This window comes from Vidua macroura, chromosome 6, assembly GCF_024509145.1.
Source record: "Vidua macroura isolate BioBank_ID:100142 chromosome 6, ASM2450914v1, whole genome shotgun sequence".
NCBI lineage: Eukaryota > Metazoa > Chordata > Aves > Passeriformes > Viduidae > Vidua > Vidua macroura.
In genome coordinates this window covers 35,881,288-35,899,347 of record NC_071576.1, presented here as the reverse complement: position 1 = coordinate 35,899,347, position 18,060 = coordinate 35,881,288, and the positions used below count along the sequence as shown (strand labels likewise).

General features: G+C 47.6%; 2 protein-coding genes across 16 annotated transcripts in view; one reads left to right on the top strand and one right to left on the bottom strand.

Annotated features, from left to right (window-relative positions):
- NUMB (NUMB endocytic adaptor protein) overlaps positions 1 to 2,799 on the top strand; it is a 90,637-nt gene extending 87,838 nt beyond the window's left edge. For all 15 annotated transcript variants that reach the window (XM_053981353.1, XM_053981359.1, XM_053981352.1 and 12 more), the window contains one exon: positions 845 to 2,799. In XM_053981353.1, the coding sequence (XP_053837328.1) occupies positions 845 to 1,566 (722 nt within the window). In that variant the 3' untranslated portion in view covers positions 1,567 to 2,799. The remainder of the gene's footprint in view (positions 1 to 844) is intronic.
- The window catches only part of PAPLN (papilin, proteoglycan like sulfated glycoprotein), a 61,971-nt gene continuing 45,974 nt past the window's right edge, over positions 2,064 to 18,060 (bottom strand). Inside the window, exons 17-28 of the mRNA XM_053981350.1 lie at positions 17,757 to 18,045; positions 17,513 to 17,630; positions 16,696 to 16,825; positions 14,853 to 15,492; positions 13,949 to 14,086; positions 12,443 to 12,567; positions 11,532 to 11,670; positions 9,985 to 10,122; positions 9,169 to 9,296; positions 8,486 to 8,594; positions 7,022 to 7,197; positions 2,064 to 6,500 (exon numbers count right to left, since the gene is read on the bottom strand). Of these exons, the coding sequence (XP_053837325.1) occupies positions 6,325 to 6,500; positions 7,022 to 7,197; positions 8,486 to 8,594; positions 9,169 to 9,296; positions 9,985 to 10,122; positions 11,532 to 11,670; positions 12,443 to 12,567; positions 13,949 to 14,086; positions 14,853 to 15,492; positions 16,696 to 16,825; positions 17,513 to 17,630; positions 17,757 to 18,045 (2,306 nt within the window). The 3' untranslated portion in view covers positions 2,064 to 6,324. The remainder of the gene's footprint in view (positions 6,501 to 7,021; positions 7,198 to 8,485; positions 8,595 to 9,168; positions 9,297 to 9,984; positions 10,123 to 11,531; positions 11,671 to 12,442; positions 12,568 to 13,948; positions 14,087 to 14,852; positions 15,493 to 16,695; positions 16,826 to 17,512; positions 17,631 to 17,756; positions 18,046 to 18,060) is intronic.

Genomic DNA, 18,060 nt, shown 5'->3' with positions numbered 1-18,060 from the left:
CTGGACTGATTCTTATTTTGGCAGCATTTTATAAAATCAGTGCTTAAGAAGGAAGTAATGAAGTTGTATGCAAGTTTGTGTGTATAAAAGGGAAAGAATCTATGTGTACCCAAAATAATTTTTGTGTGTTCTTTTCAGTAACGTACATAAGGATTGTATGTACGTATGTACATAATGTACATAGGGATTAAGTTGGTTGCTTAAAGGCTTAGAGGTTAATTTCTTCTGTTTAGTAAGTTTAGTCTGTCCCTCCAGGCCTTGTCTGCACTGTGTAAGGTGAAATGGTCACCCATGTGGGCACATGTGCTAGAAGGCTGCAATCTGAGTTACTTCATTTCATGGTGTAAGTGCCACTCCATGAGAGAAACTTCGCTAGTGAAACAGTAGGTTCTGCTAGTCCTTGTAAGAGCACCAGACTTTGTCTTTAGAACAGTTTCTTAGACCTTTGTGCTCCAAGTCCACCAGTCCTGAGTTGTGCATTCAGAAACTGATACTCTCCAGTTAGGGGGATTAGTGATTATGGACTAGATCATTGCCACCAAGTTATGAGTGCAGGCCAGCAGCTTTCCTGTGTACCCTAAAGTCTTAGATGTCTGCTATGAAGAAGAAACCCCATAAATCTGCACTTTAGTGAAGAAGCTCTTACCTACGTCATCTTGACAAATGTCTTCCTAGAACAGAACAGTACAGTGGATGCATAAAGATGCACATCCAATGGTGGGAGCATCTTTCAGTCATGTCAGGAGGAGGCCTGTATGTTCTTGTGTACACTCTCCAGTCTTTCTAACCAATAAAAGGATGAGGAGTGGAAATATTAGTGACTTGCCCATGCTTTTCTTCCCAGGCACCGAATGGAGCAGCACCTCCTCAGGTGCAGCCTCACCAAGTCTCTTCCAAGGAAATCACAGACGTACTCCCTCAGAGGCAGACCGCTGGTTGGAAGAAGTCTCAAAGACTGTCAGAGCCCAACAGCAGCCAACCTCAGCCCCAGCCCCACAGCCACTGCTCCAGCCTCCTCCAGCCGCTCCAGCCTCCCAGTCAGCACCAGCCTTCCCAGTCAGCACCTTCATTGCGCCTCAGCCTGTGCCGGTGGGCGTGGTACCACCCATGCAGCCAGCATTTATTCCTGCTCAGCCCTATGCTGTAGCAAATGGGATGACCTATGCAGCCCCAAGTGTCCCTGTGGTTGGGATCACGCCTTCCCAGATGGTGGCCAACGTCTTTGGTACTGCCAGCCACACTCCAGCAGCCCACCCGCATCAGTCCCCCAGCCTGGTGAAGCAGCAGTCTGCCCCTCAGTACGACAGCAGCAGCAGCAGCGCCACTGCCAGTCCCTTCTTCCACCCGCCCGCGCAGCACAACGGCTCCGCCGCCTTCAACGGCGTGGAGGGCGGCAAATGGGCTGCCGAGGACAAGCATTCGCAGCCCCCCGCGCCCGCCCCGCAGGTCGACCCCTTTGAGGCGCAGTGGGCAGCTCTGGAGGGCAAGGCAAAGCAGCGCACCAACCCCTCCCCCACCAACCCCTTCTCCAGTGACCTACAGAAGACATTCGAGATCGAACTTTAAGCGGTCCTGTGGGGGGCAGATAAATTGTACATTAGGCTAGAGGGATAAAGGGAGCAGAGGGGACTGTTTCTGATCAGTTTGCTTTGATAATCCCAACGGTCCCTTCAAACAAAAATGGCTTAGAAAGAGGGAGCAATTATGGGGAGGATGGAAACACACAGAGAATTTAATGTGCAGTTCTTAAAAGGAATCCTGGAGCCACCCCGGTCTGCATTCCCTCCTCTCTTGGAAAGCTGGAAGTCAAATGGAGCGAAAAAAGGCACCCAGTCCCAAAGCCTGTTCTGCAGAAACATCAATCATCTCACAGAAAGGAAGGCAGATGTTTGTACCTGTGTCCTCCTGATGCCCTGCAAGCCCTGGATGTTCCCCCTCAGGGAAAAATTGGGTAGGGTGGTGGGTGGATATGGGTGAGATGTTATCACCTTAGCAAAAGCTAGGTTCGTGGAAAAAGTTGAGCTTCCATTTTGAGTAACAAAGTGAATATTATATGTAAAGAATAAAGTAAAGCCAAAATCTTTATTTTTATGCATTTAGAATATTTTAAATAGTTGGATATTAAAAGCTGTATGAGTTGTAAGTAATCTTGCCAAAGGTTAAAAAACAAGGGGGTTGGATGTAAGAAATTGTACATAAGATTGATTTATCGCTGATTCTTATAGTAAGTAATATTGGGGGGGGTGGAAAAAGGGGCTCTAGCTTGTTCTTGTATCTGTTCATTGTAAGTAGCATATTGCAACAACAATCACAACCAATAAGTCATTATATCGTAGTTTTAAATAAAGAAAATTAAAGAACAGTATTGTCATGGTTTGAAAACCATGGGGAGAATTTACTGGTTTTTATTGGAATCAGTCTACATATTCTATATAGTATGGATTTTTTTTCCTTTCATATATTGCTGCAGTTTCTTTGTCTTAATCTATCGGTTCTAACACTACTGTGACAACTTACTGTCATCATATCTACATCCTAGGGCTGCCTGGGAAACCATTTTATGTTTGTCTGTCAATAGTTCTTAGAGTTTTTTAACTTTGGTTTTATTTTTTCCCACTGATTCGTGAAACCTTGTGGTTAAGGCTGCAACCGGTCCAGGTTCTGCCTCTGGTGACTTGTGAAAACCATCTCATTTTAACTTTACTTTTAAACTTTGGCCTTACAAGCAAATGTAAGTTATATATATTTGTACTGATGATTTATAATCTGCTTTAACAGAAATAAATGTTGGTGGTAGAAGCACTGTCTGTGAGGGACTTATTTCCCACCCTAATTCAGTTTCAGCATCTGCCCTTCTGGGTATCTTCTGTCGTGTAAGATGGATGTGGATGAGCACCGCTTGCCGACCTAGCGGCTTAAGAATAATATCTTAACACCTCTCATTTTCTACAACCTGTTAGGTTGCATTGAACTTTAAAACTGAATTTCAAAATAGCCTTGTGATGCATAAACACTTAAAGCTCTAAAATAGAGGCCTTTACTGAAAGCATCAGATTCTGGGTTTGCAAGGTTTGTATTTTCTATCACTGAATATTTACAAAGAGACAATTCAATAACATTCAGTAATGGCAAAAAGGAAAAGTCTTTCTTTCCCCTATTGTTAAAAAGAGCCATATGTCCTTCCAGCGAGTTGATATCTAACCTGTTACTGTGACTTACCACATTCTTACGGGCACCACGTTAGTTTAGACACAAGGAAAAAAGTCAGACTCCCTAAGCTGAAGGGGAAGAAACACTCCCTTTGTCAGCCCTCAGATTTGAGCTTGCCAGCAATTTCTATTTCTAGGCAAGTACAGTGAGTCTTATAGTGACAGTCTAGAAAACTACAACTTGTGACATTACAGATAATCTTACCTGTGTTCAGTATGGTATGAATAGTAATGCAAACACTCCCTATCGGATTTGAGTTGGTGTCAATGCTTTTTTCAGCTTTCAAAAACCAAACAAGTATTTACAGACATTTATAGTAGGAAAGAAAGCAGTTAGTTATGTATCTTTCACAGTAAGGCCCCCAAGATCAGGCTGAAAACAGCCCAGTATAGCTACACCCTTCTCCTGCCCTGGACATAAGCACTTCCTACAACCCATTGTTTAGGGAAGAAAATGAACGTCTTGATTCTCACATAAAAAAAGTAAACCTTGAGTAGGTGGTTAAGTGGTACTACAGAGAGGGAGAAGCTGATCTTGTCAGAATAAATGCAAAGATCCTTTAATTAACTTGATGGCATGGATTTACAGCAGGGAGCTGCATGCCTGTCAAACCCACCCTTACTGCCATGGTTGTGCAGCTGAAAGGAGGTCACTGTAAACGCTCCACTAGCCAGAGCACTTCCAGTGTTAAAGTCCTGCCCATCATCAGGTAGGGGGCTGTTACAGCCCCCAGGAATCCGGAGAAAGCACTTCCTGGCCCCATCTTACATAACCACAGAGTTTAAATGACAGCTGACTACAGAGAATATTTAAATATTCTAAAAATAGAGCCTCTGACATCTTAGGAAGGGATTTTACAGAACTGGCTACTTACTCTGGGACAAAAGGGTCTGACACATCCACAATCCATTTCCAACCATGCTCCTGAGCAGAGCCTGACTACCCCTTGATGCCACACATGGAACAGAGAGGGCTTCAAAATGATTGGAATTTACAGAGTCTCTGATTAGTCCCTGGTCTCTGGCAAAAATCATATCATATACTAAAATGGTAAAATATCCCATACAGACACACAGAGAAAAAGGTGCTGGCCTGAGATGTTAAATGGAAAAACATGTACAAACACAACTGGATATTTTCAGGACCATCTCATTGTTCTTAAATATCCAATTATTTCAAACCTTATACTGTAATGCCTGCCCTGCAGTCCAGTAGAGGAAATTTCCCCTAATCAAATTAAAGGGTCTTAAATGCAAAATAAGTATTTTTGTCTTTCCTAGCAAACAGAATCTATCAGACTACAGAAGGACCCAGCCCCAAGTAGCTGTGACTGTCACCTGTCTCTCCTGTACTGGATTGCTTGTAGACTTTTCTGTTTGTTCACATCCTAGAGCAGTGTGTCCAGTCTTGAACCATACCTGTGCTGATGAGAGTGCAGCCATTGGGTCAGTGATTCTTATCTTTAGGTCCATGTGAACTGATTTACTGTGTTTAGAGTACAAACCAGTTCTAGGCTGCCAACCCTGGCAATTTACACCTGAGTTTTGCTGCTGACCTGATGGGTCCTGAGTCAGGAGTGAAGGAGAGGAGAGTGGTGTGAGCACAGTGCTGATTTAGCTGCATTTCTTAAAAAAACTTAAAGTAACACAAGTAGAAGACAAAAGTAAAAAGAACCCAATCCTCCATTCCCCCAACCAAAACATCAATATCTACACACCAGTTTATACCTACATCTATGCAAATAATACATGGGTAATATTGCTAATAATTACGATCAACCCATCCAAGTCTAGAATGAGGAAGAAGGGGACTGTCAAGGCTGATGCTAGGGTAGAACAGTAGTGTGGAGGCTGTAAAAAAATCCTTTTGCTCAGAAGTAATTCCGTTTTGAGATACTGAAGATACCCAAGGCCTTTCCTGGTTTAACATGATATAATATAATCTCACCTCCCCACCCCTTATGCCTGAGATTTTCAGAGCCCCAGATGCACACTTGTTGCCACTCCATTTTGGTCTTGAAATAAAGGATGCTTTTCAGCTACAGCTGCTCTGCATCTGGAAGTCCTAACTTGTTAGCCTGTAGCAGCAGGCATCAGCCCAGGCCACATGCAGAGCCAGGCTTTTCTGGCTTTAACTGAGACTAGAGCAGATCCTTGGGAGGTTTGTTCTGGCAAGTGAAATGCCCCTACACATGTATTTCTGTGTGTTTATTATTAGCCCCTGCCCAAACTCAGCATGCCAGAACTGCACAGTTCTGGCTCAGGGGAAAAAGATTAACTGCTGAGCCTTCCTAGAATGCTGTTTAAACTGCAGCATCTCAGAACAGGTAAGAGTGTTGGTATATTCACCTAAATTACCCCTAGTGTTCAGGAAGGGCTCAAAGTAGTTTTTTATTTGTCTTAAGCTTTATGTGAAGCCTTGCTTCTGCATTTCACTCCAAAGCTGATTGCAGTCAAGTAGAAACCAAACTGACCCTACTAGAAATTTGTCTAAGGTCTGCTGGAATAAAACAGCTACAGTATCATGACATTACAACTGCATCCTGAGAGCCAGTAATCTCCTAGGACCTGAATGCTAATTCTATATGCATCAAGCTGTTTCTCATGGCCAGAGTCCTTTACATTTAGATGGAAAGTGCTCCCCAGGAGCACTTGTTCAGCAATGCTCATTGGAGGAACAAATGTTCATGGCTCATTAGTGCTTCAGTTGAAATGGTTCAGGCCCATCTTCAAACACTTCAGAGATTATGTATTTAAGAGCACTACTCTCTTGCTTGTATGAAGAATTGGTCTCTCCCTCTTTCATGCTGGTCATCTGCCTTCTCTAGTCACATCATCCTCACATCCCTACTATCATCTTATTTCTGTGAATGACAGCAGCTACTTTTAAGAGATGGATTAGGTACAGCAAGGCATACAGGGGAAAAGGAGTTTACAGTAAACCTGAGGGTGATGGGTCTTCCACCTTTGAGCATTTACACTCACTACACGCTGTTCAATTCACCCTCTTGGGCTTTCCAGCAGGGCAGAGTTCCTAGAACTGTCCCATGCAGTAAAAGAACAGAGTTGAGACCTCCAGTCTTGTCATTGGTCACCGTGGCTGTGGTGGTGGCTGTCATCCGCGGGGGTGCGGGGGGCTGCCCTGGGGGCGGTGGCGAGCGCAGCTGGCGCAGCAGAAGCTGGAATAGTACTCGTTACCACAGAGCTGGGCCTGCAGGATCAGGTCACAGTTGGCAAGGTGGGGCTGGTCCACACACTCTCTGCTCGGGTCCACAATGTGACTCACAGTAGCTGTAGCCAAGCAAAGGGGGAATCAGCTGTAAATTTTTCCTCAGATTGCTATTCCCTCCCAAAAGACACAGCACGTTCCTGCTTCCTCCACCCCACCAGTTCTAAATTTAGTCCAACATCAAGAAGGAGACAACGAGTTTCAAGATGAAACAGACACCTCTGGTGAGATACAGGAGGAAAATGCAGTTTCCAGGGAGAGGAGAGACTATCTACCCTCTATGTAAAGATGGCTGGATGGTGTCCAAAGTCCAACTACAAATCATGCGACCATTTGGTCAAGCAATTATGGCATTTTGACCTCAGGAAGTTAATTAGGCTCCCAATGCCCTGGTCTGGGGGTGTTTCCAGCATCCTGCTTTTCTGTCCATGGAAAGCAGGGCTCCTGAGGCAGCATGACCCAGAGGCTCCTGCTGCTCCCCAAAGCCCAAGGCTGGTGCTGGACTGGCACACACAATGGGTGCGATAGCGGCCAGGGGCCGGGCACTGTGCTGGGAGAAGCAGGAAGGCTGGGCTGTACTCACTGCTAGGCTGGCTCCTCAGCACCTTCACCTCCGAGCTGGCACTGACTGAGCTGCTGCTGCTGTAGGCGCTGCATGTGTAGGATCCCTCGTCAGCCTCTTGGACATTGCTTATAGTCAGGCTTCCATCCTGGGACAGGTGGATGTGGTGGCCATCCCCCCGCATGGGGACTCCATTCCTGTGGTGAAAAACAAAATATTTCACTATTGCCACCCGGGGTGGTAAAGGAGCACCCTGTGCTCTTTGGAAAATTATGTTCTGTGAAACTGGTGAATTTTTACAAGTTCAGCAGGAAGGAAGAAATCTTTTGCACAACCTGGCCCTGCAGTTGGGTGGTAACATGAGCCTGAGCGAGTCTGCATCCGTTGCCCAGTGTCTGCGTGGGAGGTAGCTGTGTCTGTGTGCTCTGTGCAAAGACATTGCCCGTTCTGCTAGCACACATTCTTGAGGTTTGAGGAGCTAAGAGAAAATCCAATGTGCCTTTCCCTCTCTCCAGGTTGTGGTCTGGCAGTACTTGTTTGGCTGGCATTGATAGCAGCACATATTGCTTGACGAGTATATAGGGTAGTGAACAATGCGTCCTCTTTCCTCTCCCTTTAAAAGTTTGTTTAAAAAAAACAGCAAGATTGTGTCTGTTCAGTCCCTCCTGGAATAATCTGTGCCCAGCTGGAAAACTGCCTGAATTGTGAACTCCTAGTTACCAACAAAATGAAATTTGTTTCACTGAAAAGGGTTTCATTCCAACTCTGAAACATGCATCATTTTGTTAGCTCAAATACCAAACTTATGCAAAGAAGAAAAGCTCTGTGTGTGAGATGGCCCACTTCAGTCCTAACTCTTGGAATTTCAACATTTACCCATCCTTCTCTCTGGATAGTTTGTAAGAAGGCTCCAAAGCATAACTGATTATTTTCAAACCGGAAAAACAACCCTCACTAAACACTTGCACAAATTCAGAGTTTCCTGGTAAACTATCAAGATAAGAGGACATAGTTTTCACTTTAAAATGCTTCTAAATCTCCTTTGCTCCCATTGACAGTAAATGGAGAGAACTGCTGCAACAGGAAGCTGGGAGAAGAGGTCTAAAATGTCTCACAATTAAGCAGAGAGGGTTTTTTAAAAAGCAACTAAAACTTTTCCTCTGATTACTCATTTTAATTCTTGTTATTTTCATGTCACTAGTTTTCCAGCACAGAGCCCTTCTGAACTCCAGGAAATCTTAGTTTAATGTCTGATTTTCTCCTTATTTGGCTGGAACATGAACTTGACCCCCACACCTCACAGGGATCTTGCCCAGGATTTTTGGGTAACATCCAAGTTGTTTTAAGAAAGGGTAGGTGATACTAGTTGGGTTGATAACTGTGGTCTCTGCCATACCTTGCAGGCACCCTGCATTAGTATTTGGAGGGTAAATTATGAGGTTTGGGAAGAGAAGGAAAGGGAAGTTCCATCTCATTTTTGCTCACCTTGACCACCTTATATTCACATTGTTGCCAGTCACTGTACAATGAAGCTGAGCAGTCCCTCCCTCGGGTACCATGATGCTTGGCAGAAGACCAGTGATCCTCAGCTCTCCTGGACCAGAAGGGAAATCATCACTAGCAGGGAGACAATGCCACACTCCCCCTGGGAGTAGGAGCATTCACTCATGGGAAAAGTCCAACACATCCCATAATGAGCTACAAGCCCCTGGGCCTTGAAACAGCATGTTTGAGGCTGTGCCATTGCTGTTCTGGGGAATGTGGATTTCCTAGGACTTTGGCCCAAGAAAGGACAAGTAACAGAGGTCTCAAAGAACTTTTTCCTCCAGCTGGACACATGCATGTCACATGCACAGAAGAACCATCTCCTTAGTTTCTCTTGCTTTTATATTCATCCCACACCAATGTCCCAGAAACAAGACCCTGAGAGTCACTGTGCTGTCAATCCCCTTTTCCCAGCTGCTTGGAGCACCACGATACACTGGACACGTGCAGATGATCACTGGGTAAAAAAATTCATTCTTCCCTTGTCCTCAGGATGCCTGTTAAACTCTAGGTGTGAAGCAAAGCGGCACAGCCAGCAACGGAACTCACGCTGGCCCTGCACAGCCTTCCCTGTTCCCCACTCCTGTGCACTCGAGCCGTGCGTGCTTCCACCCACCCAGTACCTAGAGGTCGGAGCAGGACCTGGCGCTGGTCGCGGTCACGTCCATTGGAGGCAATGCAGGTGAAGAAGCCAATGTCTTCAGAGCTGACCCGGCTGATCACCAGGGCCCCGTCCGACTGCTGCCTGTGCCTGGGGAACAAAGCCAGCATGTCCCTCAGCCTGTGCTTGGGGAACAAAGCCAGCATGTCCCTCAGCCTGTGCTTGGGTCAGGATGGGACTCCAGCCAGCAGAGATGAAGCTAAGCCTCGTGCACAACTTTGTAGAACCACTGAGCAAAGGTTTAGCAGCTCAAATGCTGCAGGGGTTGTAATGCAACCTTTAGTCCTCAAATCCCAGCACTGATGCTATAAGACTCTGGAAAAACTTGCTGCTAGAGCAGATTTCTGGGAGCAGAGAGAGGGGAGAGCAGCACCAGTAGCTGTGGAAAGTCACTGCAGGTGCCCTGATCTCTCTCTGCTGTGAACCTCTGCCCTTGCTCACTGACCAGCTGGTTTTTGGCAAATTTGCTAGCCATGTGTTCTTTTTCTGCTAATCTTGTAGCTGAATAAATTTGAGCCCTGGCTCACTTGTAGACCCTGTGTCACAGCTGCTCCCTCAAGGGTTCAACATTCAAACTTCCGTCTGGGAGGGAGGGAGGGAGGACAGGGCAGGTCAGCAGTACGGCCTGGCCCTGATGGAGGAAGCTGGACAGCATAAAGCCAGACAGACCCTTGCTGCATGGCCAACAGCTCTGTTCTTTCAGAAAGGAGACAGGGAAGGAAAAGCTAGGAGGAGGGCTCTTCTCATGAACGATTCATGAAGCTGCCTGGGGGCTCACCTGGGAGAGGAGAGGGGTTGCCCATCTTTCTGCCACTCAATGGTGAGAGCTGGTGATGCTTCCACTGTGCAGGGCAGTCTGACTCTCTCCCCAACATTGGCATCCACTACTGTGGGCTCGCTCTTATCCATTTTCAACCTGCAAAGTTTACAAGCACAGCAAAAGATGTAGAAACTTTCTTGCTCAGCATTTGACCTTCAGCACGAGGCTTTATCAATCACAGGCCCTATTTTTTACCTCCAATGGCAAAGGGAGTTCTCTGTACTCTTATGAGAGCTCTGATGCTTGCCATTACCAACATTCTCTCCCAACATTCAGAAAAGAGCAGCCTCTATAAAATCCTGCTCCAGTTCAGCACAGCTTGGTGCTGCACTCCTGTCACCCAGCTTAATTTACAGACAGCAACCCTTATAACAACCCTCTGGATAACAGCTGAGGAAGCATTAACAATGTAAACACATGGCAAACAGCACTAAGTCCTAAAGAGTGCACCGAGCAAGCTTCCCCTTGGGTGCTTATCTGGCACACAGAAATGAGCCTTTTTAGGGTGTGAAGAGCCTGTTGCAATCCCCTGACTGCACAAGGTCCAGGAGCTGGTCATCCACTACATGCAGCAGAAAGTTTGAGGTCATGTCCTCACAACACTCATCTCATATTCTTTGCTCTCTTAAAAGTACAGCTAAACACTGTCTTAGAAGGGAACTAAACCATGATGTTCCCACAGTTAAATAAAATGTCATCTACCCTACCCCCATTCTATGACCTGAATTCTTGATCTCAAAAAATAAAACCAAAGAGCCTTAATTCAGTGTTCTTAATTCAATGAATCGCTTATTACTGCTTTTAGGCAGAAGCAGCTAAGGAGATTGCTGCAGAGTTCAGCAAATTGCCTGGGTTTTAGGCTGTAAACTCAAAAAAAGAGAGAGATCAGATCATGGCCCTGTTTAATCTGGAATCCCAACATGCTTCATTTAAGGCAAAAATAATTTGTCCCCCTTCATTTCTGTGGGGCCTAGAAGCAATTAAAAAACACACAAGAAGCAACAAAAAATACCACTAGGTGAGGAGACAGTTTTGGGTCAAACTGGTTTGTTCACAAAACATTTTAAATTAATTAGTGGAGGCTGAAGGAGCTGAAGTTTTTTTCAATATACATATGTCTATTTTGTGCTAGTTAAGCAGCTCCTATTTGCTTTGTTTTTTTTTCAGAACAGGTTTCTCTTTCTGCCTGCACTAACATGAACAGCTAAGGATGCTGCCTCAAGAGTTCTTTTGTTTGAGCCCAGCTCCTTTGCTGCCAGCTTCCCTGTGCATCTTTGCCCAGAGTATGCTTCTTTCAAGAGATCCCTTGGGAGGAGAGAAGACAGCTTGTGACTGGGATCTTCTCCTGTTCCCAGCCTCAGCAGTTCAGTCATGTATCCCTCCCAACTGTGCCCTGGAACAGCTGACCCAGGACCTTTCCAGTCTTTGGCTTTTCTACATGAAGAGATGCCATATGGTTCATCAGCTGGGCGCAGTGGACAAACTGTTGCTGTAGGTGAACCTACCTGTACGTGAGCTGCTGACGCACAGAGGAGCCGGCTGCCTGCACAAGCTGCCTGCCTCTGGATAACCCTCGGCGCTGCTGGTTTGCCTCCTGAAGGACCCGACCTCTCTCACCCTCTGCCAGAACACTGCTCTGGTACTCTATTCAAAACAAAAGGCCATATATGAATAAAAGGACACTTCTAACTGTGACCTCTTGCGTAGGGTTTCTGTGAGCTTGGGAGAGCTTGCTGAACTGGAGCCAAAGAGCCCTTCAGCCATCTGCTTTTTGGCTGACTAGTGCAGTAAAACTGCGCTGTCTACTAATGAGAGTCAAAGACCTGCAGGCAAGCAATTTTAGACTCCTTTTTCTCCTCTGTCAGTGAATTTGTTGCAACATCCCTTAGGCCACAGTGCCTTCTGCCCCATGTGCCATTGCTGTGACAAAGCACACTTCAGAGATTGAAGGCTACAGGGTGCCTTTTTGGCCCAGCTTTTGAGACTAGTCTTTAATTTTTTTGGTTTTGTTTCTGAAATAAGGCACATTTTTCAGAACAGGGAATTATTTGTTACCCAGCAGGGTTGCCCTGTTTGGGCAAAGCACAAAACAGAAATGAACCAGCAGTTATGTTTTGGATCAGGAGGCAGCTGATGGCTCTCAGGGAGGAAGACATGCTTGCTGTGATAGAAACGGGGTGAGTTACAGGCAAGCCACAACTCCACTTACGGGATGGCACTGCAGGGGAGAAAGTATTTTAGGGCTAAGACTTTATCATGAGGTAATACCAAAAGAAGCCCTGCTGCCTCCATACTCCCTCTTGGCAGCAGAGGAAGTTTCCTCATATAGCTGGCTTTATTGAGCCATTGATGGTCAGTAACCAATAATGAGGAGCCCCGAGTTACCTCTCTGGTCCTGGGCAGAAGATAAATTCACCTGTGATCTGCAGCTGAATCTGTCGTCTCTCCGTCCTCCCGTCAGAAGTGAGGCACGTGTAGGTGCCAGCGTCCTCGGGCTGGACGTGGCTGATCACCAGGGAGCTGTCGGACTGGTAGGTGTGCCTGCAACACGTGCGGGAGCGCTGCCTGCCCTGGCCACCCACAGCGACCCGCCAGGGCACAGCGGCCAGCCCAGGCTGATGTTACGCAAACCACCCCCATGTAGTGCCTTCCCTGGCTCAGAAAAAACCAAAACCCTGCTGACCACAGACGGGTCACAGGCAGGGGCAATAACTGCAGCAGAAAGGAGGTCAGGAACAGAGAGGAAAACTGAGATGGAAAACAGGGAACTGCTTTCAGTAACCCTCTCCCATAAAGAGGCAAACTGCCCTTCCAGAGGGGAGCTTGAGTTCCAGCAGTCAACTACAAACAGAAAAGCATAACTGGGCTTTTCTTAACTGTGATTTTCAAAACACAAAAAGACTGACTGGCTCCAGACAGACTTACTGGAAACAGACTTCCCAGGAAAAACAGGTTTAAAAGTAGTTAAAAAAAAAAAAAAGTGCCAGAGATTTTCAGCCAGAGGAACTCTGGATTATTAGGCTGCAAGTTTCACCCCCAAGTACTGGGCTTCATGCTGCCCCAAGATAAACCCAAAAGAAGCAATATTTTTCTGTATCACTACCCACTAGCTTCCACTAGTGCCTTCCACCAGTGTTATGAGACAGCACTTGCTCTGCCCCATAACTCTAGCCTACATCTCATTACTGGTGTAGACTGTACCTGTTTCTGCTATGCACAGAGCAGGTGGATAGTAGCTGAATATGGGGGCTTCTTTATATCTCTTTTTTAAAAAAAGTGTGCTGGTTGTGGCTGGTATGGTGTTAATTTTCTTCACAGTAGCTGGTATGTGGCTGTGTTTTGGATTTGTGCTAAAAACAGTGTTGATGTTTTCACCACTGCTGAGAAGTGTTTACTGCAAGTCATTTGCACCCCACCCGCCAGTGGGCTGCGGGTGCACAAGAAGCTGGGAGGGGACACAGCTGGGACAGCTGACCCTGACAGACCACGGGGATATTCCATACCATATGGCATCATGCTCAGCATGTAAAGCTGGGGAAAGGGGGGGGGGGGGGGGGGGGCGGAGTTCGGAGTGATGGCATTTGTCTTCCCAAGTCACTGTTATGTGCGATGGGGCCCTGCTCTTCTGGAGTCAGCTGGACACCTGCCTGCCCGTGGGAAGTGATGAATGAATCCCTTGTTTTGCTTTGCTTGTGCCCATGGCTTTTGTTTTATCTTTTAAACTGTCTTTATCTCAGTCCATGGGTTTTCTCAGTTTTACCCTTCTGATTCTGTCTCCCATCCCACCAGGGGTGAGTGAGCAGCTCTGTGGGGCTGAGTTGCCAGCTGGGGTGAAACCATGACAGTCCTTTTTGGCCTGCATATTTGGCACTCTGCCCAGCAAGGAGCCCATCTGCTCTACAATGAAGGGATCTGAGCTCACCTGTCAGAGAAGACTGGTCGGCTGTTCTTCACCCACTCCACTCTGGAGAGTGGGGACACGCCTGTCTTGCAGACCAGCTGAATGTTTTGTCCCACAACTGCTGTCACAAGAGAGGGCTTGGCTTCCTCCAGGATTGTTCTGAAAGAGAAAGTGATTCCATTGGCACTTCTGCTGCCCTCCTCACCTGTGTCCTCTCATGTGATTCTCGATGAGTTACAACCACAAGGCAAAGCAGGACCAGCTGCCCATTCAGCTTTGAGCAGATGCACTGGGCAATGTGGGGAGCCCTCTCCTATACAGCAAAGACTGCTCTGGAGAGACTGAATGCTACAGTATCTCCTGGAAGAAAGCCCTGTAACCCCTCTCTTCTGAAAGGACAAGGTACAGCTCACCAGACAGACAGATCCAGTGCAGACATGTTTAGATCTAGCTCTACACACTCCTGATTTTCAGGGTAACACTGTCTGGATCTTGGCCCAAAGTCTGCATCTTAAAAGTCTTCCCTAGAACAACCCACTGCTGCTCCATGCAGTGCTGAGATAAAGGCTCTGAAGTCAGAGTGTCAGCTAAATTTGTTGGTCAGAACAAGAAAAACACCTATGGAGTCTCATTTACAGTGTAAGAAGGCCTCCCAGACAGAGATCCCAGGATTCTGTAGTCTTTTCACACTTTTCAGTACTGTTAGAGATCAGGGAGTGTGTGAGGAAAGAGAAGGCAGATAATGCCAGGGCCTGAATAACAGTAACTTGATTTACCAAGGGGCCACATGTGTAGCTAATCCATCACATGGTATTCCCAGTTAGTTAGTCCCAGCTCGGGCAACATTGTCACTCCAGAGAAAGCTGCACTGATGCTTCACAATGAGCTGGCAGAACAGGGGGGAGGGGTGGGTGGAAATCATCACCTGTGCAGAGCTTGTGCTGGGAACAAGTCTGCAGACTCCTGGTGCCCAAATCCCTCTGTCACAGAAACACCTGCTCCAAAAGCTTCATGCCACTGCTTGCCTTCCCGGGGCAGCACCTGCTGGCCACTGCTGCTCTGCCTGTCCAGCCTAGGCATGGCTGTTTCCCAGGAGTGCAGCTGGCCCAGGCTGTCCAGTCTGCTTCGCTGGGTGTCCCAGCGCTGGCTCTCCAGCACATCAGTCCTTGGCAAGGCCTCTGGCAGCACGTCCCTCCTCCAGCTGTGGCTGTCTTGTTTGGGGAGGGAAGCCCCATAGGTTCTTTCTTCTTGGATGTGACTTGCAGTCTCTCTTGTGGGTGATTGCTGCTGACCCTGAGCACGTCCTGTGTGAGAACTGGAGCCAGTCTGCTGGTGTTGCAGGGCTTCTGTGCCAGGAGAGGGCTGGAGCTCCAGATGACTTACTTCCACAGAGCTGTGGCACACTCTCATGCACTCCTCCTCCGAGGCAAAGCTGTTTTTGTTGCCGTGACAGCCGCCATACCAAAACCGGTTGCATTTGCCAACAACTCCCACAAAGTACCAGCGAGTGGTCCAGTTGGTGCAGGGGCCGTGGGCACTGGGCAGCAGGCACATGACAGGGTATGCTACCAAAAAGAGTGGAACAGAGGGAGATGTGAGGGTCACAAAGCACAAAGGTCCAGGGGCTTCAAGTCGCCTACCTAGATGATTTATCTGATGGCCCAGTGGGCAAAGGGCAGGTGGGAAAGTAGGACACTTGGGTGTCCTACCCAGCTGTGCTTTGAAACTGAGAAACTGCTCACATGTTTATTTTTGCCTCAGTTTTTCCTCTGATGGAAGAACCATCCTCAGAGACATTTCTGAATCTAGATACTAGATTGTTTGGAGAATTCTGCAACTGCAAAGCAGTCTCTGGGGCTTCCTCTCCTGCAAGGGACACATGGCTGCCATTTGCACAAAATAAGTGGCTTAGACCCAGCTGTGAAGAAGACTCGTGCATTACAGAATACCCCTGCACACTGATATAAAGAGGAGCACGACCCAAAGTATCTACAAACCCGGAGCCACGGGTATCACAGCCACATGCTGACAAATACTGGGTGCAGGGCTCTGGCTGTGAGGTGCTTTGTCAAGCTGTGGCTCAGCTGAGAGGATCCAGAGAGTTTTCCCCTTCCCCAAGGCTGCACCACAGGGACAGCTACCAAGCAATCTCTGTGCTGCAGCAGGAGGGCAAGGCCCTGCAGCAGCAATGTGCCTGCAGAGGGTACAGCTGGGCACTAAAGGAGCAGAGATGCTTTTGCCCAGCAGCCCTCATGTCCTCATAGCACAGCAGGCACTGGATTGAACTTTGCTGGCTAAGGGCATCCACGCAGCCCTGAGTGACCTCTCCTTCCCCATGTAGTTCTCATTCCTCCCCTGTCCACAGGCTGTCTGAAAACTGAGCACTGTCCTGATTCCTCAGGAGATCCCTACTCCTTAACCTGAGTAATTGGTTTGGAGCACTCCAGGCTGCATTTGTCCCTGTGTCTTCTCAGGGACAAACAATTCCTGAGTAGTCCTACAGACTGACAGAGATCACACAAACACACTTCTGTCCAACTATCAGCAGAGGACAACAAGAATTTTTGCAGCAGCTGGCAGAGCTGAATCCTCAGGATGCTTTTCTACACTCCCTCCAAGCTTCTGCTGCCCCAACCACCAGGTAGAAATCCTCTTCAGAGAGATTATTTACTACATTTCAGAGAGAGCAGAGCCTCTACACAGGAAACTTCTATATGCTACTGGACTCTTTTTGTGTTTCTAAACCAATAAGCCAAAACATCACTTACGGTAGTTGGGCCTATTGAGACATCCTTCCCCTCGAGGACCTCTGGCTGAGGCGACATTGTCAAAGCAGCAGCCATACACGGAGCCACGGCACTCGCCTGAGGGGTGCTGCTGGGACAAGGCTTGGCTTGCCTTGGAGACAGGAATGGAAAGCCAAGAGTTATCTCACACATGAGGACAGCAGCACATGCAAGGCACCATGTGCAAGCTGTCAGCTGCACACAGGGAGCTGTTAGAGGCACCACTGTTTGCTTGTTTGCCTCCTAGAGGCTTTTGTCCTGGGAAGGGGTGGGAAACTTGGCAGTCAGCCGTGGAGCTGGGGCTTGCACTGCAAGGGACACCTAAGCAGCCCAGCAGCAGGCTAGTTCTTATTGCTGCCACCACCAAGCAGCCCAGCCTATGGGAGGGATCACCTCCCCACCTTGAATTAATCTGCACAGTTGACAAACAAAAGAAGAATTAATAGAAGACATGCTTTTCCCTTTTTTTTTCCCTAGAAACTGGATAGCAATTTTCTGACCAACAGAAATTTGATTACTCAGGATTATTCAATCAGGTCTACATAGGATGGCCTTCTTCTTCTCAGACATCTCCCCACCACTTGCTCTGTACCCTGCTTGTAGAGGATTGCAGGTGGATGCTCCAGACTGAACAGGAGGAGCAAGGTGGGCCAAAGGGCTTGACATGCCTCGAGTATTGGTTCCTCAGCATTACTGGCAGAGATGAAGCCCAATAGAATCCAAAATGTGAGTCAGCAGGGTCAAATCTGAATCTTCGTATCTGATCAACTCCTAAAATGCAAAGAGCAAATGTACTTACTGCTGGAGTGGTCACAGTGGGATGATTTTGTCTCGTTCGAATGTCATGGTAATATTGTGGGCATCCAATGTTGTTTGGACCCTGGGCAGCCGATACTCCATCGGGGCAGCAGCCATACCTACAGACAGAAGGGCTGCAGTAACACCTGACCTGCTTGGTCAACAGGCATGGGCTGCAAGATTTGGGAAGGGCATTGCCAGGAAAGGCAACGCCTCCCTGCTCAGGCCTATCTACTTCCAGCTACCTGTTTTGGTGGCAGGTGCTGAAAGGGCAGCCTCTCCCCAGAGGGCCTGACGCCAGAGTGCGCCCATCTGGACAGCAGCCATGTGGGCTCTGGTGGCAGTCCTGGGAGCCAGTCCCTGCAGGGGGATCCTGAGAGAAGCTGAGCCGATGGGAACCTGGGGAGCGGGACTGGGGCTCCCAGTGGACAGCAAACAAGTTGATGCTGTGGTCTTTGGTGGATGGAATGTGCTGATTCCCTGAGGCACTATGGATCATGGTGTTCCCAGGGAGCATCCTTCCATCATCAGAATCTGGGGAGAGAACTC